This window comes from Euleptes europaea, chromosome 9, assembly GCF_029931775.1.
Source record: "Euleptes europaea isolate rEulEur1 chromosome 9, rEulEur1.hap1, whole genome shotgun sequence".
Taxonomy (NCBI): Eukaryota; Metazoa; Chordata; class Lepidosauria; order Squamata; family Sphaerodactylidae; genus Euleptes; species Euleptes europaea.
In genome coordinates this window covers 41,664,353-41,689,913 of record NC_079320.1, presented here as the reverse complement: position 1 = coordinate 41,689,913, position 25,561 = coordinate 41,664,353, and the positions used below count along the sequence as shown (strand labels likewise).

At 42.4% G+C, this 25,561-nt stretch overlaps 1 protein-coding gene across 1 annotated transcript in view; it reads right to left on the bottom strand.

Moving 5' to 3' along the window:
• Positions 1 to 25,561, bottom strand: part of HHIP (hedgehog interacting protein) — a 106,945-nt gene that overhangs the window by 69,613 nt on the left and 11,771 nt on the right. The window contains exons 2-4 of the mRNA XM_056855354.1: positions 21,065 to 21,257; positions 7,123 to 7,279; positions 5,598 to 5,799 (exon numbers count right to left, since the gene is read on the bottom strand). Coding sequence (XP_056711332.1) covers positions 5,598 to 5,799; positions 7,123 to 7,279; positions 21,065 to 21,257 — 552 coding nt within the window. The remainder of the gene's footprint in view (positions 1 to 5,597; positions 5,800 to 7,122; positions 7,280 to 21,064; positions 21,258 to 25,561) is intronic.

Genomic DNA, 25,561 nt, shown 5'->3' with positions numbered 1-25,561 from the left:
AATCAGGAAGGGAATCAGTTCCCAGCCTGGAGACAAACCGGATTGCACCCTGGCTGTCATTCCAGTCCCAGAACACTTGTGCAAGTCCCAGGGGTCCTCATTCCACTCTGGATGCTGTCAATCCAGTCCCAGAACACTTCTGCTAGTTCCAGGGGCTGTCCTTCCAGTCCCAGAGTAGCGTATCTGGGCTTAGAGACCTTACTGGAAATTCCATTCCACTATTTCTTTGCAACTCTTTTTGTGCTGTAATGTATTTCAATGGAGCCCATGCAAGTCAATTGGCAATCCAGATTCCCATTATTTTCAATGGGCTGTGCAGCCTCTCCCATTGCTTCTAATGGACAATCCTGTCATTTGTTTCAGTACATCCCAAGAAAGGGAGAACCAAAGAGAGAAATAGATAGATAGACAGGCAGACAGATACTGAGAGAGAGCGAGGGAGAGAGAAACACAGAGAGAGAAGGGGGAAGAAAGAGGGAGAGAGAGAAAGTGGGACAAAGAGAGAAAGAAATAAAAAAGAAAGGGAGAGAAAGATAACGAGAAAGAGAAAGAAAGAGAGAACGGGGGTGGGGAAGAGAGAGAGAGAGAGAACAAATGAATGAACTAGAGGGGGGCAGAGAAAGAAAGAAAGCACCAGAGAGTGGGGACGGGGGGAAGAAAGAGAACCAGGGAGAAAGAGAGGACAGAGAGAGGAGGAGAAAAGAAAGGAAGGAAAGAAGGGAGAGAAAAATAGAGAGACGAGGAGTGTGAGAGAGAAATATCCCTTGGCTAAGAACCCTTGAATCCCCCCCCCCAATAATCGCATTCCAGGTCCAGCACCAGATGCAGGGATGCCAAAGCATGCCTGCCCTCCACCCCCTACTCACTGCCAGGGGGGAGGAGGCCAGGAGGGACCCAATTTTGCAGCTGTCCCTAAGAGCAAGGAGGCGACAGGGCTGGCGATAAGCAGCAACTCAAAGGCAGCCACGCCACGCGGCTGGATGACAGCTCCTTGCCTTGGGGGCTTGCGCAGGGAGCTGGGTCCCGCACTGGCTCTACTACACTGCACCCAGGTGGCCCAGCCACCCTGCAACTGTGAAGCGCGGAACCACGTGCAACCTAGTTGTGCTGGCGGGCCGCATGCTCTATTCAGCCCTGGCGGTGCACACAGCAGCTTGGGAAGGTCTCTCCCTCCCCCAGCACAGCCAGCTCCCCTCTCTGGGCTGGAGCGTGTAAACCAAGCTGTTTGCAGGCTTGGGGCAGCTTGCACGCTCCAGCCCGGATTGGGGGAGAGGGGGGCGCCTTGCTTCCATGGGCCACATAAAAGCCCTCTTTGGGCCTGATCCGGCCCGGGCCCTATGATTGACACCCCTGGTCTACAGGGAGAGCTCAGCGAGAGGGGCTGGGGGGGCGTGGCTGGCGACTTTTTCACGACCCCAAGATTCAATGACGCGACCCCATTTGGGGTTGCGACCCACACTTTGAGAAGCTCTGGTCTAGACCAGGGGTGTCAAACATGTGGCCTGTGGGCCAGATCTGGCCGCCTGAGAGCTCTTATCCGGCCTGCAAGCCAGCTGAGGCAGCCTCTCCCCCCCCGGCCCCAAGTCCCGATCTGGTCTGGTGAGGCATGGGCCGGCCCAACCAAGTGGCGTTTATGTCATATCCAGCCCTCGTAACAAATGAGTCTGACACCCTTCTTATCCCTATCCAAACTACTGTACTCATACCATGCAATTCCAGAAACTCTTTGAAGTCTGTTAAACACACCTGGAGAGCTGCATATACCCAAATATGAATGTGTTACAGGAACAGAAAGAAGCAAATGGACAATATGTAGCTGAAATGCTTAAGAACCTACGTATTTATCGGCAATTTGCTGTAACTGTGGCAACCTGTGGACTACTGAAATGATTACAAAAGGAATCATAGAAGAATATTGTACTTTTTTTAAAAAAAAAAGTGGAAATGCAAAAGCACATATAGCTGGCCTCAATGAGGGATTTGACTCTTCAGTGAAATAAAGAAGCAGATGTGGTTCAAGATTTAGGGAAACTTTCTATTAAAATTTAAGCCATTGTGACAAGCAAAAACAATTCATAGCCTGGAGGGGAGCAGAGGGTGGCTGAGGTCAAGGAGTCTAGCTCATATATTCTTAACAGTCTATCTTCAATACCATTTCCCTGACATATGTTTTCTCTTTCATGGGGAGGGGGCTCTTTCCTTTTCCTCAGAGGCTTTGTGCTTTTATCATGATGTTTTCATTAGATTTATTATTAAAACACTACTATCAATACTTAAATGGTTGCTCTAAATACAATATAACTTTGATACTATAGCTTTGTAAGCTTCAAAGACAAACGTTTTGAGCTATACTCTCCTTCTAATAGGAAGCAGAACAGCTTGCCTTATAATATGCTCGTTTTGCAGATCTTAGTATCCTTGTCTAATCAAATTATCCTAACAACATAAAACAATAAAATAACACACCAATTTTAACTGCAAAAGCAAGAAAAAACTCAGTTTACAGTACAAGAAACCCATCATATATAACAGTTCTTATCCACTGAGGTCAGTTCGCTTTATGCATTTCAGTTTCTTTAAAATAGAACATAAAGACTGAAAGAGGACTGCACTAATGGGAAGCAATATCACCTTGGGCTGCTGCAGCAAAATGTATAATACTGCAGGACATGCAAATGATAAATGTATATCTGCCTATATTTTCTCAATGCCCACACACAACACACAACATATATTTTTGCAAGAATTTCATGTTTTACAAAAACTGCAGAAGTCTGTTGAGGGGAAATTAAAACACATGCACTGTCCTACTACAGTTATTTGGAGGAATGTCCTTGAAACAACGCATCCCACCAACTTGAGTTCAGAAAACATTTGTGGACAGAGCTGCTAAACAAAAACAAAGGGGAAAATACTGCACATATTAGACACATTCCCCCTTAAGTAGTTCTCACACCAAACTTCCCAAATATTTTGCTGGAAACAGTCTGAAGATTAGGCAGCAGAAGTAATTTTGAAGGAAAACCTAGGTGGATGCATACAGTGTATGCACATGCCTCTAGATAGCAGAATAACAGTACAATCTTATACAGTTACTCAAGTCTAAGCACACCGATAGCTGGAGCTGTAATTTTTCATTATGTTTCAAATAATATTTTATAATTGACTTATTTTAATGACTGGGAGCATGGACCCTACCAATATCTAGGCTGAGCTGGAGCAAGATACAATGGCCAACAGAAGGGGGCAGATTGTCAGCATGTAGGATCAATACTCAGCTAATAGACCTTGGACCACCCAAACTTGTAATTTGAATTACTGGGAGCATGGACCCTAACAATATCTAGACTGAGCTCTGGAGCAAGATACAGTGGCCAACAGAAGGGGGAAGATTGTCAGAATGTAGGATCACACTCAGCTAATAGACCTTGGACCACCCAAACTCTTAAAAAATGGCATGATAGTGAACAGCAGCTACAGAAGATTCCTTCATTATCCACAATTACTCAGGCAGACACCACAGATAAGAGAATTTTGGAGTCAGAGAGGCCTGCTCATTAAGGGTTGGACCCAAACAGCTTTTTCACTCAACCTTGCCCAATTTCTATACTACAACCCCATCTTATATACTTTTTATGCATTCAGGACCCATGTACCCCAGCATAACCTTTGTTGGTGGTTAGAGGCTTCCTTTTTCACCTACAGGAAAGCTGAAACCCTAAGACACATAAGATGTTTGAATTCCCTATTACAGGACTAGTATTGTACATAACCATATGATTCCAGTAAGAAAGAGCAGATTATAATGAAGATGCAAATAAATATGGTTTGGTCTCAGTTACTAATCTGTAATGTAATCTATGTCGACCAAAAAACCCCTTGTCATTTCATGTTTAAACCTCTTTAGATTTCAGGTTGTTACACAATTTAACTGTTTTGGACAATGTATTTGGTAGTTACAATTGCATTTAAAAATAATGATTTATTTCATAATATGAAATATAATACAATTAAAAGTCTGGATAATACATAATTGCTATGCACTGTTCCTTAACTGTATACTTTGGATATTTTTCTCACAATGCAACAGAAGTTAACATACTGAGGAATAATGTCACTGCTCAGTTTCCATTTAATTCATCCGCAATCTTTTCATTAAACTCAATGGAAGTTTCAACCATCCACAGATGACACTAACGTTTTTGCAGGCAAAATGAAATTTCCCCAGTTGAATCCCATATAATATGCATTCAGAATACTCTTGTACTATTTGTTTGTTGCCCTTATGGGCTTTTTAGGTGGCTGTGATGATTGGGCCGTGCCTCTGAGATGTTGGTTTGCTGTTTTTTGCTTGTTTCTCCCCTCCCTACCCCTGGAATTGCTGTTGAAGCCTCCCTACACTATAATGTCTATACGTTGCCCTCACAAGTTTGTCAGGTGACTGGAACCATTGGCCAGAGGTGACCATGTCTTCCAAGCTGGAGCTGTCAGTCAGCCAATTCTGGCTTGAGCCTTTATTTCTTTGCCACTGCCACCACGGTGATGCTGTTGGATGGTGCCAGAAGGCAGTGTCAGAGGGATTTATCCAGCATATCCTCCTGCAGTGAAATTCTGGCAAGATACTGTTTGTTCCTATTTGTACCCTGTTACTTTTTAAAATGACCTGCAGAAGTGGTTTGTACAGGGTGTAGGGAGGCACTCTTGGTTCAGAATGCGGCTGTTCAACTGTTGTCTGGAGACGGTCACTCTGCACAAATTACTCCCATCCTGAGATCATGGCATAGGTTGGTTTCCAACTTCAATTCACGGCACTGGATATCAACCTTTAAAGCTTTTCATGCCCTCATACTTGCAGGACCACCTCTTCTGGTGTGCCCCAAATTATAGCGAATTGAACCTTTTAAAATTAAGAGCTAGCTGATAGAATTTAAGTCCAAATATGCTTAAACATGACTAGCTTTCTTTAGATAGGGGCTATGATGTTTTTCTTATTTTTTTTATTTCACTGCATTTATATCCCACCTTTTCTTTCTGACTAGGCCTGAACTTGTTTAGCTTCAGCATGACTGGCTGGACCATGTGCAGATACACCATTAGTCTTGTTGCTTAGGTAAAGGTAAAGGTCCCCTGTGCAAGCACTGGGTCATTCCTGACCCATAGGGTGACGTCACATCCCGACGTTTCCTAGGCAGACTTTGTTTACGGGGGTGGTTTGCCAGTGCCTTCCCCAGTCATCTTCCCTTTACCCCCAGCAAGCTGGGTACCCATTTTACCGGCCTCGGAAGGATGGAAAGCTGAGTCAACCTTGAGCCGGCTACCTGAAACCAAATTCTGTCGGGATCAAACTCAGGTTGTGAGCAGAGCTTTTGACCTCAGTACTGCAGCTTTACCACTCTGCGCCACGGGGCTCCTAGGTGTCTTGTTGCTTAGTTATCTGCAATTACCCTTTTAAAAATATTTGCTTAGTATTTTCTTCTTTCAAATATAAAATTAAAATGAAGTGTTTTCCTGGAAACCTTGAAGCTATAATGAAGTAATACTGAATTAGGTAAAAGTACAAATGGACAGTTAATGGCAAAAAAAAAAGGAATTCCAACCTTGATTCCACTTTGAACAAGTTTGTGTATATCCAGAAATGGTTCTTTGACTATATCTCCTTCAGGTGTGAAAATCTTTACATATCCTTCCTTCTCCAGGATGAACAGGCGCTGTGATCCATCTCCGCAGTGTACTGCTCCAACAGGTTGCCTCAGACCACTTATAACCTCGTGAATACAAAAACAACTGTGTTTGTGTTTCCTAAAAAATAAGCAAAAAACAAAAACGATTCTTGCTTTCATTTGAAGATGATTCAAATTGCTCTTTGAAAAAAACGAGTCAGTTTTTCAAGAAATCAGAACAGATAACAATATCCAGTTCCTCTCATTCATATTAACAGATGCATTATAGGCAGTAATGAAAACATAGACTATTGAAAACACAAGAGAGCCATTCCATCCAGTTCACAAAAAAAGCATTTTGTTACTGTACTAAAGATAGGGTCAAAGCTGATGGCTTGACCTGTCTCCAGGGCTAGTTTTGAGCTCCACCATCCTAACCTGGAATGTGGGGAGGGCAGGGGTGTTGGTCACAAAAGAATGAAAACAATTCAGATCATCAACAATCCAATTTAGATAATATTTCAGATAACAGATCTACAATATATTTGATCCAGTGTTAATACAATGAATCATTAGTAAACTATGTATTACACAAGAATTTGATACATTAAAAAAGAATGGAATGTTACCATGTGACAGGGTCAGGCCAGAAAGGGAACCCACTTACCTGAGGTCAGAAGGTACACCTTGTGAAGAAAGCCCTGAGGCATGGCTGGAAGTGAAAGGCCTGCTCAGGAAAGGAAAGGCAAGCCCCAGGTGGAAACAGTGAGGGCTAAGAGCCCGGGAGACAAGCCAGCAGCAATTAGTAGCTGGGAGCAGGGAGAAGCTGTCTAGCCAAACCAGGGTGCTCACTGAGGCAAGGCTTAAAAGAAGCAGCCAGACGCTTGCTTGGGGGGGTGGCGGCTGACAGAGTAGCAAGGGGAACTTGTGAGCCATGAGGCAGGAAGGGTGCTGTTAACTGCTTCTCTGCACTGTGTGTATGAAGGTCTGAATAAATGACTGATGGAACTGACTAGAGAGTCTGGCACGTTTTTTTTGGGGGGGGGGAGAAGAGGGCCAATGCAGGGCCCTAACTGTGGGGGGAGAGGAGGGCAACCACCACCCCTGTGGCATACCGAGAGAGTGGCAGAACTGCCTCTCCTACAGGAGGAGCAGGCGCCTCTGTGCCGGGTAGTTCTGCTGCCCTCTTTGTATGCCACAGGGGCGGCGGCTGCCCTCCTTGCTCCCCCACCCCAGTTACGGCCCTGGGCCAATGGACTTTAGACCTTTATCCAGCTGGCAACAGGCTACAGAGCTACAGGTTGCCTGGGAGACATCCAGTTCTGTCACATAGCAACAGCAGGAGAAAGTAACATCTGGATGACACAGCTGGAGAGCATAAGCATGGACTGACTCAACTCACTAGCAAAACTATAAACATTTGTCAGATTTTTTAGATTAAATAGCATTTATCTTTATGAACCTGCTGATCTCTTCCACTTTTCCATATTCTTCCATCTGATCCAAATAGTTAGAAGCTGGTCCTCGAACTTGTTTTCTTGGAAAATCTGGAAAGCATGACCCACCATCTTTTCTTGCATAGTAGAAGCAAAATTCATCAACCGTTGTTTGGAGGAAACCTTAAAATGGACAGGAAAAATGCTTAGCATATTGACTGACCTTGAGATTTTATATGAGTACACAAATGCCCTGGGTACTGAATGAAAAGGAGCTGTTTTTAAATATCTGTATATGTAATAGTCAACATGGCACCATCTGTAGACACTTAACTCTGTGCATTGGGGCCATGTAGACAGAAGGGAGCTTTTCCAGCAAACGGGGGACTCCCCGGGTTTGCAGAAAAATCTGAAACCCAGGAGAAAAGGGAGGGGTTAAATCTCCCCTACCAGGGGCATTTGTCTGTGCAGAACATTCAATGCTCCTCCATTGGAAGTACTGCCTCATAGTGGAGGCAGCAGCACTATAAGTGGGTATGGGAAAGAGGTGGGCAGGCACAGTGGCAAGGGGGCATGCAGGTGGGAGGGCGGAGCAGTAGAGGGCAGGTGGAATGACTATACCCCCATTGCTTGAGGCTGTAGGGGAGGGGGAGCTGCTGAGCACATCAGCCAGTGGAAGCTGGGCAGGCTAGCTAGTCACTGGGGGAAGGATGGGTGGGAGAACAAACTGGTGGGGAGTGGGACAGAGTGGTAATGAGGGAAACAGACAGGCAGGCAAAGTAGTATGAAGGGGTATAGATGGGCAGACAGAATTGTGAAGAGGGGGACAAGTAGGTGGCAGAGTGGAAAGGAGCTAGCGGGGAGGGCAGACTGGGAAAAGAGGAGCCAGTGGGAGGACAAGGGGGAGGTGGGACAAGTGTTGGGGATAAGGGGGGAGAAGTAGGGTGTGCAAGGAAAAAGATGGGAAGAAGAGGGGGCAGTGGGGAGGAAAGAGTACAGGAAAGTGGGGTTGGGCATCAGAGGAGAGTGAGGGAATTTTCCACAAGTTTCTCATGGGATCCCATTTGTACTAATCTGTCTCACAGAAGACTGCATTTAATATACATAAATATGGCAGAAAAATATTGTGGTTTATTTGTGCCAGATGTGTTAGTGATACAATTAATTAAAGAAATACTTGAGAATCTTTAAAAAGATCTTAATGTTTTCATTTTATTAATATCGCCAATATAGGAATTTACAGAAACTTTAAAATATTGTTGTATGCAGATCTTTAAGTTTTTTAGTATCTAAAAATACTTTATACAACATTAATTCTGATTTTTATCTGCATGCTCTTATCTAGATTTAAGTAAAAAGGCAATTTCCATATGCATATAGGGTAAGATGGCAGCAGAACTCATACATTTAAACCTCATGAAATATGAAAGCCCCCAAATCTATACACTCACAGAGATTATACCAGAGTACCGGCAGTCTCACTGGAACCTATGGTGCATCCAAAGAAGCCGTGAAGCAGTTCCACTAAATTTCCTGGCAGAGTTACACCCTCCTACGTCCATTGCCTTCAGCAGAAGGGGACTTAAAAGGGTGTAGTGTTGCTTAGGATTGTGCCAAAGCAAGGCAAAGAGACAATACACTACTAGAGACTACACAAAGGCCAAGGAGATAGGATGCATGTTGATTTGAAATAACCAACCAAATATTTTGTCTACAAGACTCTAACATACAAGTGTCATGAATCAAGAGGAAATCTGATCAGCAGCCATGTCAAAAACCCAGGACAAACAACAATTCACATTCAAGCTATTTTGGTATTTGCACACGTATTGTTCAGGGAAGCCATTAATATTGCATGTGTTCTCAAAAATACTGAGACACAGCCTTTGCACTGTTTGAGGAAAGCTGACCATTTAGAATGAACAAGACCAGCCATCCATCTAGTCCAGCATCCTGTTTCACACAGTGGCCAACAAGTTGCCCTTGAGCATCAGTAAACAGGACAGAGAGGCCAAGGCCATCCTTTATTGTTGCCTTCTAAAACTGGTATTAATGGGACTATTTTCTCTGGATGTGGAGGTTCCCTTTTGGTCATCATGGCTAAAGCCATTGTGCATAACAGGAGCCTTCATATTCAGAGGAATTAAACTTCTGCAACTATACTGTTCTGCAGGGGGAAAGATTGCATTTAAATTCTCATTTTATTTTGCTCATATGTTATTAGTTAAAATTTTATTGTTTTTATTTTTTATACCATGATTGCTTATTCAAGTAAAGTTAATTTTTTCTTTTTTTTGAAATTGGTGTTTTATATATAAAAACTGGCTCAGCCCTCTTAATAAAGAAGTGGCTGACAATTCTCCCGGGCTGTACACATACTGACCTGTCTGAGGATCAACACAATATTGGTGATGGTAAAATCGCTATGGGTGGAGTCCAAAGGCCTCTGCTTGAATATGATTCAGATGACCCAGTCTGTTTCAGGAACTATGGATCAGATCAGCATAGATCCCTGCTACTGTAACCAACACTACAATACCACTATCCTAAATAATGAGATGATGGTAGGGTTGCCAGGTCCTCTTCACCATCGGCAGGAGGTTTTGGAGGCAGAGCCTGAGGAGGGCAGGGTTTGGAGAGGGGAGGAACTTCAATGCCATAGACTCCAATTGCCAAAGCGGCCATTTTCTCCAGGTGAACTGATCTCTATTGGCTGGAGATTGGTTGTAACAGCAGATCTCCAGCTAGTAACTGGAGGTTGGCAAACCTACTCGATGGTCACGTGTTACAACATGTAGACCCGATGGGGAGGTGTGTATCTCAGTCATTACCTTCCATCAGTGTTGAGCCAGTGGCTGCCCAGGATACTGAGGCATCAAGCATCATTTTGTCAACTTACTTCAGCTCCTCTCTGGTATGACTACATGAGCTAGGGGTGAGGGGTGTAATGTATTAACTTTCCTTCCTCGCCATACTAAGAATTGTTGGAATTCAGACTGTTAGAAAGCACTGTTTCACTTTCCTGCTCCAGTCCAGCTTAGCTTTTGCTAGCAGCCAGTTCAGTTCAAAGTTTTTTCCTGATGAACTCTTGTGGTTATCTGAAGAAGTGAGCTGTGGCTCATGAAAGCTCATACCCTGTCAGAAATGTTGTTAGTCTTTTTTTAAAATAATTTTTTTAATTGCTTTTTCCATAAAGTTGATACAATAATCCCATTCGATATACCATCTAGCTTATTTTTCCATATATAAACAATAATAGTAGAATGCCAAATGGATATCCTTATAGTAAAATACATATATCAATTTGAACTCCCCCCCACAACTTCCTCTAACCCATTCTTAATCTGGTCACTTCTTTGTATTTTACTCACTGCATATCCTTCTAAAACAGTATATATTTATTTTTATTTATCTATTTCTTTCTTATATCCATGCATACGCCATAACTTTGTAACCCTATCTGATATGATTAATTAACATTGAAAGTAATTAAAAATGCTAACAGAGTATAAATTATTCCAAAAACAAGGATAGAACTACACATACTTGACATTATCATGTAAATTAAAAAAAAGATTATATTTCCCTACACCTCCCCTTATTCCCATTATTTTAATACTCTCCAACCCTTCCTCCCTTCTTTTTAAAAGACTTCTTCTGTCGGGAGTTTCTACTGTGCTTTTCTTGCTTTCTCGGTATAGTCTCTTGAAGTCGATGGTGTCCAGTTGCTACATCTTGCCCAGTTGAGTCTTCATCCCGTCGCATTTCTTCTTGGTCTCTGCCTTGAATTGGATCTGTCAGTTCTTTGTGGCTTAATACAAATCTTTCAGCTTCAACTGGTGAGTTGACGGCACATCTGCTCTGTTTATAGATGAACGTAAGTCCTTGTGGTATTAACCAGGTATACTTTATTCCATTTTTCCTCAGCATCATTGTGAAGTCTTTGTAAGCATTTCTCTTTGCAACCAAGTGGTGAGGTACATCTTTTAGCATTATTAAAGGTAATCCATCTACCGAAAGAGGACTATTATATTGGATTTGCATGATTGTATTCCTCATTTTGAGATCAAAAAAGACAATCACAATCTCCCTGGGTGTTGATTTCTGTATTTTTGATGACAGGGGAACTCTGTATATTTTATCTATTGCGTAGTTTAATTTTGATCACTTAAATGGAAAATATCAGCAAGTGACTTTATCATAGTCTCTCTGGTGTCCTCATATTTTTCTGCGAGATTGCGTATTCGTAGATTTGATTCTCTCGATTTTATCTCCAAAAATGCAATCTGGTCCTTCAGAATCTCTCCTTGTATTGGTAGGTTTTCAATTTGTTTCTCATTATCTTTGGTTTCCTTGTAAATTTCCTTTTGTTCCTCCTCCACTTTTATTATAGTAAGTTCCATCTTATTCATGTCTATTTTAATACCTTCACTTGTTCTTTAATTGACTTAATCTCATTCATAAGATTGTCAAGTTTCTGGTCGAGTAGTTGAGTCATATGCTGCATTAGATGTTTAATTTGCTTGTTAAGTGTTTCAGTTTGCTGCATCAAAAGTTCCTCCATTCTTTTGTAATCCATGGTTCCCTGTAGAATTAGTTGCATAGACGGGCAGTATTGATGTAACACCCACCATCGAGTTTCAAGAGTCTTCTAGTTAGGTCTGTAAAGACATCCGGTACTTCTCACTGAGTCTCCTCGCTCTCACAATGAGACGTGGCAGGAGGGCTCAAAAGCGAAAGTATTTCAAATCGGAAATAAAACTTCTTCCCTCCCCCTTCTAACTCGGAGTCTTCAGTTGCTGTGTGCAATGTCACTCAAATCCTCAGTTGTTATGTCTACCGGCAGGAAAGATTTATAATCCTCAGTCCGGTTAGTGATTTGTCTTATTTATTATCAAGTTATCTCATGGTCTTGGGAAGTGGGTGTGTGGGTGTACAGCTAGTTTAAAAAAACTCCTCCGTCTCTTTTTTTTTTAAGAAAAGCAAACAAAAGAAGTTCTTGGCACTTACAGGTCTCGGATGTTGGGGTTTCTGATGATTAAAATTTTTCAATAGCTGGTATTAGGTAGAGGAGATCTGATCCCGGTTCCATTAGAGGCGCTCGCAGCGATGGTCCTCCCTCAGCCGAGCGGGACAGCCTCAACCCCCCCCCCCCGGTTTTCGTTTGGGAGTCAAACTGGTCGGCAGCAGGAATTGCCTGCTCCACGTTCCACCTTTTAGGAACGTGATCGAGTCACTAAAAGTGACTCGTGTCCAAAGCACCTCCAGGTTCTCTCAAGAGCTCTTGAGAGAAGTTGCGATCAGATCAGCCATCTTGCCGGAAGTTCAGAAATGTTGTTAGTCTTTAAGGTGGTACTGGACTGTTGCTCTTTTCTTGTAGTTAAAATAGAGTTACCTATTTGTTGTGTACCTTGTGTGTCCTCTTTATGTTTATTATTATTATGTGTATTATGCTGTTTCTTCACTGTGTGTGTGCTTAAATAAATGTACAGTAATATGGGTTATTGTTGATCCTAATTCTGGTTTTTGGACATGTATTAGGAGACTGGAGAGAGCCAATGTGGTGTAGCGGTTAAGGTGTCGGACTAGGATCTGGGAAATTCAGGTTCTAGTTCCCACTGCATCATGGAAACTTGATGGGTGACCTTGGGCCAGTCACACACTCTTAGCCTCGACCCTGGCAAGTATTTGGATGGGAGATCTCCAACGAATACCAGGGTCATGATGCAGAGGCAGGCAATAGCAAATCACCTCTGACCGTCTCTTGCCTTGAAAACCCTATGGGGTTGCCATAAATCAGCTGTGGCTTGACAACAACAACAACAAGAGTGAGATTAATCGGTTTTTGTTTTGTATTTAGCAATCATGTCAGCCTTTTGCCTACAGAAACAACTTGTGTAAGAGCTCATGCTACTTCTTAAGTTTGGAGAACCCACTCACATTACACTCATATAACTCTATTAAGTATGTGCAGAAATGTAAAAATGTTGATTGCTTCCTGCATTGACCTCTACTTTGAAAACTTTGGATTTAAACTCATAGATTGTAGGAGCATTTCCTTGCCAACAACAACACCCAAAACTACTGCCAAGATTAAGCAGGGTGTACATGAACAAAGTCCGACATGAACACTTTTAGGCCTTTTAGGCCTAAATTGTCACTTAAAGGTATTATGTCAGTTAGGCAAACAATAGAAAGGGACGTTGTCATACGCTGGTACACTTTCATGCCATTAAACAGAAATTAATGTATAGAATACAAACAGGACATTTTGGAGGCCATTAATTCATAGGATCGCCATAGGTCAGAAGCAACCTGATGGTATATCACCCCCCCACTATATTTTCTAGCTGAATGAAAAATCACGTCAAAACTTTGTACTACATATACTTTGCATTTACAACAATTATGGAGAGAGATTAAAAAATGCATAGTATAAGGATATAAGCAGGGGACCTATAAGGATTTGCATTTTTCCCTCCTCCACTATTTCCTCTTTGTTCCCTGAAAGCTTCCATAGCCTCTCCCATATTCCTGCTTTCTTCTCCTTTCCCACCCATTAGCTAACTTACCTTTATCTGCCCCCCCCCCCCGTCTTCAGCTTTCCCTTCTTCCCTCCCCCAGGAGTTGTCAGGAGGACGGAAAGAGGAATTACTGTGGGGAAGGGAATACAGTGAAAAACAAAGTGCCCCTGAAGTCCTAATGCGTTCCCCACCATGTAGCTGGGCCCAGCCCAGTGGCCTGCACCACACAACTTAGCCATACTTTTCCCAGACAGAGTCAGCCAGAGGAAGGAAAGAAGGGAAAGCTGAAGACACGGGGGCAGATAAAGGTAGGTTAGCTTGTCTTTACCCCCTTTCTCTACAATGGGAACCCAAAGCAGATTACATCACTCCCCTCTTTTCCATTTCAGCCAGAAAAAAACAATTTTAAACAATTACAATAATATATATGTCAATGGTCAGTCAATGGATAATAATACAGTGTTTCCAGATTTAGAATAATCCTTTGGACCAAAAATTAACATCTGATTGATGTGGGGGAAATATCCTATTCTTGCTGATGTTTCGGCATGTAAGCTGTTTCTTCCAACGCACAGTGCTCTGTCCAGTGCTTAAAGTTATGTTTTCATCTGGTTATCTTTCAAGGCAACCTGGGTGGTCACAAAAAGCACTTGACATCTTGATGCACTTCAGCAGTTTTACATATACACAAACTCTGTAGGAAAATAAATTTGTCATTCGTCACCACATATGTTGATCTGGGGAGTGAGGTTCTTTTGACTCTAGCTCCTGTGCAGCTCAGCTTGCTCTCCCTGTTTCCTTTCGCATCTTATTCTTTTCACGGTGCAAAAGAACAATAACTCTTGGGGGAAAGATAGTGCTGAAGTTTCACAGAATATGCTATGTGGATGGGCTAATTTAAATTTTTATTTATACAGGTTTTTTTTTTAACAGTCCTTCCTGGAGGCCTTCAGCATGAGCCAAACATTTAATCTAATCTGTTATCACTGCTCAACATGCAGTCTTGGCAACTGTGATCTACTCTGCTTTGCTTTAGGGAATGCAATAAAGAGCAAGAAACAGCTGGTTTGAGAAAGCCTTAGAAACGTCTCTGTAGTTTACAAAGTCAATAATAATATTTTCATATTTGAATGAGTTTAGATACATGTTAAACCACACCAAAGGGAAAAAGCAACTCTTTTCAAAATATTTTCTCAAGTCAATCAGAGAACACTACAAAAAACATTGTGCACCCCTGAGAGTTCAAAGAAATCAAGAATACACCGTACACAAGCATTTTTTAACGTTCTTCCAAATTTATTCCACTTTACTTTGAGACTTGTTTTGTAGCTCTTATAGTTTGCGCAACTTTTTCAAAAGCAGCACACATTTCATATCTGACTGGTTACACAGTGTTAGTTCCAGTACCCCCTACAATCCTAGTATCTATGCAGACAAAAGTGTAGACAGATTCCATCTTGAAGCAAGCCAGAAAATCATGATAGATATTAAGTGTAATAAAATGCTATGATGAGACAGCCAGGACTGTCACAGGAAAGGGGGGAGGAGGAGGGGACGGGCGCTTTACCTCACACACCGCCCCTCTCTTGGGGGGGGGGAACAAACTCGAAATGGGGCGGTGAGTAGAGGTTTCGTGGTCGACTTTTGGTGGGGGGGGGCGCGCCTCTTCCTCCTCCTCAGAAACCGCGAGCTGCTGTTTGCCGACCACTGGAGTCGGCAAGTAGGTAATGTGAAAGACCTCTGCCCGAGACCCTGGAGATAGGGTTGCCAGGTCCCTCTTCACAACCAGCTGGAGGTTTTTGGGGTGGAGCCTGGAGGGCGGGGTTTGGGGAGGGGATGGACCTCAATGCCATAGAGTCCAATGGCCAAAGCGGCCATTTTCTCCATGTGAACTGATCTTTATCAGCTGGAGATCAGTTGTAATAGCAGCAGATCTCCAGCTAGTACCTGGAGGTTGGCAACCCTACCTGGAGAGCTGCTGCCAGTCAGACAAGGGCTTGTATTATCTCCAAGAGATCTCCTCACATGCAGACCAAAAATCAATGACCACTGCTTGTGGAACAATAACCTAACATTCTATTGCCCTCTAGGAGAGTCCCAAATAATACCAAAAAGTTGTAAAGCCATACTGGTTCACGTAAAATCCAAAACCAAGAACAAAATCTGTGTAATACCATTTATTAGGATCAACCAAATTGAAACAAAATGTGCCACATTTTCAAGCTCACCAGAACTCTTCATTAGGCCAGACGTGACAAAATTTAAAAAGATAGAGGGGTGGGAAGCACGCTTTCCGGCCATGATGTTACAACCTGATGTTACAAATAATACGGGTCTGTCGAGTAAACTAATGAAGTTATCTTGCTGACTGAAGACTTGATCTCCAGACCTTTAGCATCTCCCTCAGAGTGACTCAAGTGATGAGAAAACTTTCTTCCTGCCAACAGCAAAGGGTGTGAATTTCAGGTCTATAAGTTTCCTCCTTTAGCCTAGCGTTATAGCTTCAGTTTCACCCCAGGACTGTCCTTCCATCACAGTCACGCTTGACAATGTTCCCACTTCAGGATCAAGAAATGTATGAACCTTTTTCTCATTTCTGGCTCTCTTGCTTGTGCTCCCCTCCCTACTCTCCTCTGATGTCACACAGCCTTCGTCCAGAGATCTCCCTCTCTCTCTCTCCCTCCCTTCTCCCTTTCACTCCTAACCAGCTCGTGGGCATTGTGCCACCTCTCTACCTTTCTTTCCTCACAGCATTGTTCAACTAAGCTATAAAATCCCATTCTGTACCCCTCTGTCCTTCCTCCTTCCATTCCCCACTTCAAGTTCAAGCCTTCCCAACCTGCAACACCTTCTCTTTTCTCTGGTTCCTCTCCCTTTTCCTCTTTTTTGGGGAAAAAAAGGGGGGGTTCCACTTAGACTAGCTAAACGTCACCACTTCCACTAGGAATTGTTTGCCCTCCATTGAATTCCCATTGAATGGATTTTACTGCACTGCATTTTGAAATCTGATTCCCCTCTTGTCTATCACTGTATTCAATAAACAATTGATTCAGCTCAACCAACGCCTCCCACCCACTCTTTCCTAAATATTAACCCCAACTATGTACCTATGTATACAAATATAGAATCCCATACCAGGGTGGGTACATACATAAAAGCCAGACACTTATATCCTCTTGGTTTCCCAGGTAACAACAGCATAAAATGCAATAGTAAACTCATCTTCGAACAAAAACATGGCTACCTTTCAAATACTGCGTGTGTGTATAAACTTTAAAATAATGGGTCAAAATCAGCCAAAATCAACCACTTTTATGTCTCACTGATTCCAATGAAAGAGATTTATACACTCCTGTACTATTATATTGATATGAGTATAGCTTAAAGTGCTTAATTTTGAGTGGATCATATCCAGACAACTTTGCTATGTGATAACAGCATATATGCAAAGAAGTTTAATAGAATAATTAATAACATCAGCCTAAGCGGAAAGCCTGCCTAGCCAGATCTCAGAAGAAGGGTTGGCCCTGGTTAATATTTGGATTGGAGACCACCAAGAAATACCAGGGTCACTACACAGAGGCAGGCAATAGCAAACCACCTCTGATTGCCTTTCGCCTTGAAAACCCTATGGGGTTGCCATAAATTGACTGCGTCGTGATGTGGGGGGGAACTCAAAGCACTCAAAAGATAAAACATCATTTGAAAAGCATTTCAGTAGGAAAAAGTGACAGCAGATTATAGGCACAATCCACAGAAAGGTAAACTTCAGTGATGTCGAAGGACTTAAGCACAACCTAACTTTCTCTGGATTGTGCCCCTTTTCTATTAACACAGATCCCATGTTCCATATTATTTTCTTATCATATAATACATGACAAATCCCACTTACTGTGATGTGGTCTCTCATGTTTATCAAAAGGTCTCTGGATTGAATCCACAGAATCAGAGTTGTGCTTGTATCATGGAATGAATCTTTATCATCCCTCCCTTCCCCCATGCAATTCTCCACACTTTCAAAAGCTGCTCTTGGTTATTGGGAAATCTCCAGCAATTGTGTTGGATTGCAGTGTTCCACTGTGAAAAGGGGAAATTGGCAAAATCCCTCCCTGCTCTTGCATATGCAGAAGTGCCCTTACAGGAGAGTTTGAAGCCTACTTATTATTTTCCTCTAGTAGCTCCATGGAGTTAATCCAAACCTATATTTCAATTGAAAGTTTGCTTTAGCTCTCTGTTCAATTTGTATGACTGTCAAATCAGAAAAGTAATAGAGCTTTAGCTTTATGCAGTCCACTTAAGCGCATCATGACTCTATCTATGCATTTTGGCTGTTTTAAAATTACAAGTCACTGTTCCTAGACATCCAGTAGAGCCAGGAGTGTGGGATCCCTCCCTGATGGCTTAACAGCCACAATTTCACCTAAGGCTGCCTGTGACCCTTGATAGTGCCCTTTAGCACAGTGTTTCAAAAAGGTCAAGACGTCACCTTCCTTTATTAACCTATTCATCAATTTTCTTTGCTTGCTTTCCCTTTAATCATCTGTTTGGATTGGGTGTTGTGTTTTTGCTGTTGTAGCTTTCGGTTCTCCTCATGAGTGGAATTCTTTTCCCCTTGGTCTTAATTATTCACTTTCTTCTTTTAAAATACTCTGCTACACCTAAACTTTTAAGTAGTTTTCATCTCTTAATATTTTTGTTTTATTTTATAAATTTAAAAAGAAACATCCATCAACCTGCCCTACATATCTTGCATTTTATGTCTTTCTGTTCCCCTTCCATCTTGTGGACTGTCAACATTTAGACTGTAAATCTTCAGGCAGCGATTTGGTCATTTTATAAATGCTGTATAAAATTATAATACTACTAATAACCAATGAAAAAATAACAGTACCGTATATACTCGTGTATAAGCCGACCCGCGTATAAGCTGAGGTGCCTAATTTCACCCCAAAATGGGAAAAAATTAGGCACCCGCGTATAAGCCGAGGGTCGGCTGATACAACCCCCGGGTCGCCCTCCCGCCCAGCCTCCCGGGCCCTCCAGACCCACCCCTAGGGGGGGAGGGGGAAGAGCCCGAACCCCCTACTTACCGGGAGAGGCGGCAATCAGCTGGCGGCAGCGGCCTCCCCCCCCCCCGGCGCGCAGTGGGCTGCGCAGACCGCTCCTGGCCCGGGGGAAGCGTGCTGGAGGAGGAGGCGGCACCCCCCCTGGTGCGCAGGAGGCCCTGCAGGCCGCTCCTGGGCCGGGGAAGCGCGCTGGAGGTGGCGGCGGCCCCCCGCCCGGCGCGCAGGAGGCTGCGCAGGCCACTCCTGGCCCGGGGGAAGGAGCGCTGGAGGAGGAGGAGGCTGCCCCCCCCGGCGCACAGGAGGCTGCGCAGGCCGCTCCTGGCCCGGGGGAAGGTGTGCTGGAGGCAGCGGCAGCGGTAAGTTCCCCACCTCCCTCCACCTACCGTATTGACCCACGTATAAGCCGAGTTGGGATTTTTCAACCCTTTTTTTGGGCTGAAAAACTCGGCTTATACGCGAGTATATACAGTATATTGATAAGGAAAGCAGGTATGCACTGTGACTTATCCCTCCATTCTGTACCAAAAGCTTTACAGGCCCTTAAAACTGCCTGGAGTGTGAGGTGGAAGTCCCCAAAGACCTCTCTGAGGAAGAAGATGCTTTGTTGTTAGAGTATCAGACTAGAGAGACACAGGTACAAATCCCTACCTAGCCATGAAGCACACTCAATGAGTGACCTGGAGTCAGTCACTTTCTCCTAGTATAAACTGCCTCACAAGGTTATTGTAAGGATAAAATGAAAGAGAACCTTATACATCCCAAGGGCCTTGGAGGAAGAATGGGATAAAAATTTAATGGATTACCAGGTACAAGATATAGGAAGGAGATCTGAAATGTGCCATCCGCCACCCAAAGCTTTTTAGCCTGAGGGATCCCCAGAAGAGAAGATAGAAGAGGTCATTCAATGGTATTGCAGTCTGATACTTCAAACTAGCACACCAACCATTTATGCTATCTGTAATGTAACTTGAGAGGTTGGATTCTGGCAGTCATTGGACTGGAGATATAAAATTTCTGGAAATTCTGAAGTCATGGGAAAACATATTTCATTTCCTTCTCTGGAAACGCTTACTGGGAGCTCTCCCATATCCTACAGAGTCAAGTCCAACCCTGCTTCTTCATACTTGTACACTGAAATGTCTTTCTAGACCTTTTGAAGCTATGGAAAAAAACAGAAATGCTGGAGAAAACTGAAATATATGCAATACTTATTTTCTTGTCAAACCTAAGCTTATTTTACTGTTTTAACAATGTAAACTGCATCAGTTGTAACTTAGCAACAGAAATGCTACAATTTGTCATAAATTTGGAATTTAAAAGCATAAATGCCTTAGTTTTCTACAATCAAAACTGTGAATATGTCAAATACTTAAGAACAGCAAACAACTGTACCCTCTGTTACATATGTTTTTGCCCGCTGAGGGACAGGAAAAATAAAAGTTGAAAACTGAAAATAAATTTGGTAGTAAATAAAAGAAAATGTCTTGGGCTGGATTCCATCAGCTGTACTGTTCTATCTTATTCAATTCTCCACCTTCCTGCAGCTCCCACTCTTCATGACCTTTATCCACATGGGCCCCATGATGTCCAGCACAGCTTATTGGTGGGCAAAAGGGGGTCCTCCTCTCTCTTTCATCAGCGTAAAAGTTGGCAGGATCCGATCCATTATTCACACAGAAGCAGTTTCATACAGTCACAATAGGACAACTGCATATTTTAATATTAAGTTTATCTTTATAACGCTGAAAACACTGAACTCTTCAACAGCTCATTATCATAATACATGTTAAAGCAAATCAATCATAGACAAAAGAATAAGCCTTTTCTTGAAAATATATATGCCTACAGCAGACACAAGAATTGCTATCTAATGCTGTAGATTGTCTTGCATTAAATTTCTCATCTTATACATGTTAAGTGGGTAAAATCTTGTCTTAAAAGACATTTCAACCAATCCAAAATATTTCACAGAGGTTTTTTTCCCCACTGCTCTCCAAAATGTCTAATTTATCAATTTGGAAAAAATTAAAAGATTCCTTAAAAAACCCTTTTATTGTGGGGGATTTCCCCTCTGGGCCTTCACATTTCTACTTGCATCTGGAATCTCTCAGCTGAAATATAGTGTCCCAAGGGCCCACCCCAGCACAAACAGTGTTAGCAGTGCAATTCTAAGCAGTTACACCCTCCTAAGTACACTGAACTAAGAGTAATAAAATTAAGTACTACCTAACTATAATTATTCCAATTAAGCACAATTAACTGTACCAATTTTTTATTTCAATGAGTATTTTCTTGAAAAAGCATATTAGGATAGACATAAGAAGCCTTGCACAATAGTTAAGCAATTGAAAGTACACCATCTTTTAATGTTTTTTTACCTGGTATGTGACCTCTGCAAGTGTAATAGAATTCTTTACAATAATCCTTGCACAGGAAAGGAAGGACTAGTTCTCTTTCCAATGCTTCTTTCTCTGCTGAGTGGAACAGATCCTGAGCATTCGGTGAACAGTGTGCACATTTGATTTCCTGCAGCAGCTTCACACATTCTGTGTTGTTGGTAACAGAAAAGATCTGCAAGCCACAAACCAAAGACATATAAGCTTTCCTATCTATTACGAAAAAAGTACTTTAAATTAATGTGAGGAATTCATACTAATTTATATAAAAGGCAAGTCTCAAAATAGCACTGTCAAAATGTTGGCAATAATATTATAAGAACCAGACAAAGAAATTTGTTATCACAAATGCAAATGAATAATCTGATTTGGTTACAATAAAGAGTTTCTTGGCCTATGAAAATTAAAACTAATTCCACACAAATGACTCCTTTTACTGATTTCTTGTCCAGTCTTTCCAAGGATGTGCGCAAATCGTGCTAGGTTCCAAGTTGCTCTGTTCTCTCCATCATTTTGCAGGCTTCCCTCCCCAGCCAAGATGTGCCGAACAAAATGTGACAGTCAGAGTATCCTCTTGTCCAAGACAGTGAAAACTGGGAGACTATGGAGCAGGAAGACAGAGGAGTGAAAGAGAGCTGCTAGCTCCTGGAAATTCTTTGCACTCTTGTGACAATACAAAAAGAACAGATGTCAAAGTGTATCTCCCTCCTCTCTCCCCACCTGCTCTCAAATGTGCTCCCATAAGCCATGGGAGATCTATCTATTAGGTTACAATCTAGGGTTGCCAGGTCCCTCTTTGCCACCGGTGGGAGATTTTGGGGCGGAGCCTGAGGAGGGTGGGATCTGGGGAGGGGAGGGACATCAATGCCATAGAGTTCAATTGCCAAAGCGGCCATTTTCTCCAGGTGAACTGATCTCTATCGGCTGGAGATCAGTTGTAATAGCAGGAGATCTCCAGCTATTACCTGGAGGTTGGCAACCCTACACTCAGTGATATACATTTTGTTTACTTTCATAACAGTGATACACAGTAGCTCAGGGTTCACATGTGGCTCTTTGGCATGGCACCTGTGGCTCTTAGCAGCACTGTTCTCCAATGAGGCACCTGCGCCATGTTTGTGGTTGGCAGGTGATTCTCGCCTTGAAAGAGCCATCACCAGAGGAACAGGTAGGCTGTGAGCCTCCCAGGGGTGTAAGCCCCATGCCAGGGATGGAAGTTAATGTGTCTCTTTTAGTTGACAGCAATTACAAAAATTGCTGTCTGTGAGCTGTAGACTGAGTACCATTGTTCTGAAACCAATGGAACTTAAATAGGTGAGAAGTGCAGAAAGAATCATTGTGGTGTTTAATCTACATGCCAACATGCCTATTCATAATTTACTGCTTCAAAGAAGGTGCACAGATATATCTTGTAAAGTTGAAAAAAAGTCTTAATCAAAGTAACGCACTAAAATGTTTAAACTGCAGCGATGTTCTGTCACAGACTCTACTATTTTTAATCGAAGGATGCTGTATGATTCCATGTTAAAAATTAGCCAATATTTTAAACTTTGATATTGGTAGGATATCTGTCATCTGTTTTTAAAAGGCTCTGAGAGATTGCCAAAGCTTTCAAGCACAGGTCTCTTTAGCAGAATCAAAAGCAGACATAAACAGAATGCATATCTATGCTTTAAGTCTGAAAAACTGATTTAAGCCTCCCTGTATCTAACAGCAAAGGGTCATTTATGGATATGAAAGAATTTTGAGATAGCCTCCCTTTAAATGTTAATAGTAATGCCTGTAACCCCAGTTTGGACTACATTTTGGCTTGCTATAGCAGTCCAGACTGGTGCTCAACACTGTGGCAGTTGCCATCACCTTGAGGATAGTTTGGAGAGACCTTAAGAGACATTTAGTGGAGAGCTTGCTACAGCCCACTGAATCTACAGGTCCCGAAAAAAAAATAAAGAGCATCGACTGAAGAAGCCAATTTTATTTGGCGAAAACGCTAGTCATCCGGAAGGCGTTCCTGTGCGTCATTGGGGCACTCTGTGCAACATTCGAGCATCCACCTTTAGCCTTGCTTCGAGTTCTTACATTGTTTTGAACTTTGGATTTACAACTTGTCTTACTTGTGCTTTGAACTTTGTGGAGGCTTGTTTGCCCAGTTTACAAAGGTTTTTTCTCCCCAGTTGGGGTTTTTGTGTATATATCTGTAAGCTTTCGTTGTTTGTTTCATTGTCTGTTTTATTATTTAAGTACACCTACCATTGTATATACACGAGTTGACACTTTCTCCATTTGTATGTGAATTTCATATGTAACAATTAATCAAAGAGTATTTTGATATGTGGCCGCGTACTGATTTTTTGTAGCATCACCTTGAGGAGGGCAAGCTGGAGTCAGATGGGGGGTGGTAAGCCAGAGCTAGCATTGTGGTGGAAAGCCTGGCAAGAGGCAGCCGTGAGGAGAGAGAAATGGGATTTCCCCTCCTTCTGCTGTAGCATCTAAAACTCTATAATGCTTATTAAGATTAATACCTAGAGATGATTACACCAAAGTTAATTATAATAAGCCATGTGGAACCTGAGCAGCCAGATAAAAGCTAATGACTTTCCAGGACATTATCTGCTTTGCCGGTTTATGATACACTTTGGTAATACTGGTAAAAGAGAAGGAACAATATGGTAAGAAGCTGCCAGCTCCACTTCCCTCCCCAGCTCCATTTCTCCCTCTCCCTTCCTCCTTCTGGTGGTGGTGGCTGCCGCCAACACATCAACCCAAAATGCCACCCATACTGCAGTGAGAGTGTGTGTGACATCTACACAGACATCACTATTAACTTGCGGGAGAGATTCTCTCAGGTTCACAGAATCCTAAATGGGAGTCATGTTTGGCCACATTTTGCAGATTTGTCCATTGGCTATACACACTTACAAAATAAACCATTTTGTATTTAAAATTCTGCAGTGAAAAACTAGTTGTATTTTAAAAAGGGGCACAAGATAATATTTTACTCACTCCCACAAATGGTATGATCCCATTAATTTTTACTCATTTCCTGAAGTTCAGTTAAAATATATGTCTTTATTATATTTGTCACACACAAAGAATCACACATCTTCTGTTATGGATGCTACTTTTCTCAAAAAGAAAAATGTCCACAGTTGTTTGTATGCCAAGTCATTTTATAGTTTGCAGATATAACATTTGCTCATTCACTAACACTGAAGCTCTGCAAATAGCACAGGACTAAACCATTAAACATATACCATGAAAAGTGAGTGAGCTTGGGAAACAGAACATCCTGGACATTTTATGTTGCAAACAGGCTTCCTCAGGAGGTGGTAAGCTCTCCTTCCCTGGAGGTTTTTAATCAGAGGCTAGATGGCCATCTGTCAGCAATGCTGATTGTATGAACTTAGGCAGTTCATGAGAGGGAGGCCATCTTGGCCATCTTCTGGGTACTGTGTGTGTGGGGGGGAGGTAGTTGTGAATTTCCTGCATTGTACAGGGGGTTGGTCTAGACAACCCTGGTGGTCCCTTCCAACTCTATGATTCTATGAAACTTTGTAACCTTGGAACTGCATACAACCTTTCACTGATTAATGACCTGAGAGCCAGTGTGGTGTAGTGGCTAAGGTGTCAGACTAAGTCCTGGGAAACCATGGTTCAAATTCCCACTCATGCCATGGAAGCTTGCTGGGTGACCTTGGGCCAGTCACACACTCTCAGCCCTGACCCTGGCTACTATTTGGATGGGAGACCTCCAAAGAACACCAGGGTCATGACGTGGAGCCAAGCAATGGCAAACCACCTCCAAACGTCTCTTGCCTTGAAAACCCTGCAGAGTTGCGATAAGTCAGTTGTGACTTGACAGCAAAAATAAATAAATGCATGACTCATTTTTTTCCCCTCCAGAAAATTTAACATGGGTAATGTTCTAGGCATATTCCACATTCTGGAAGAGTTTACAACCTAGAATCAATTTGATATTCACAACTTATTAATGTTATTCAGACTATGGAGGATTTGGGATATGTGATATTTCAATCCGTATAACGTCACACTGGGCAGTTCTTTTGGAAAGAGTATAGTAATTTTTCGCTACATTACTCGATTCATTCTGCTTGAATTAAGCGTTCTCTATGCCAAATCTAGCTCTGTTACTGAATTCAGGAGATTCAGCCCATAATTAGCGCATATTGTATCATGGCTTTTTCGAGACCCCACAGTTCGGAAACATAATTTTCAACGCATCACTTTTTACTGGGTTGATGGAGATCATATAAAACTTGGTGTCAAGTTCGATCAGAGAGTATGTTTCATTATGCTAAGTAATTAAGCAGCCAGGGGGCTTTAATGAGTTTGTGCCAATGAAACGGCACTGAAGTCACTGGGATTGTGTTGGCACAAGAATACCTAATTTAATGATAGGAAGTGCTTTAAAATGCCCTAAGAATTAACAGAGGCATTAACTGAGATTATTCTTAAAAC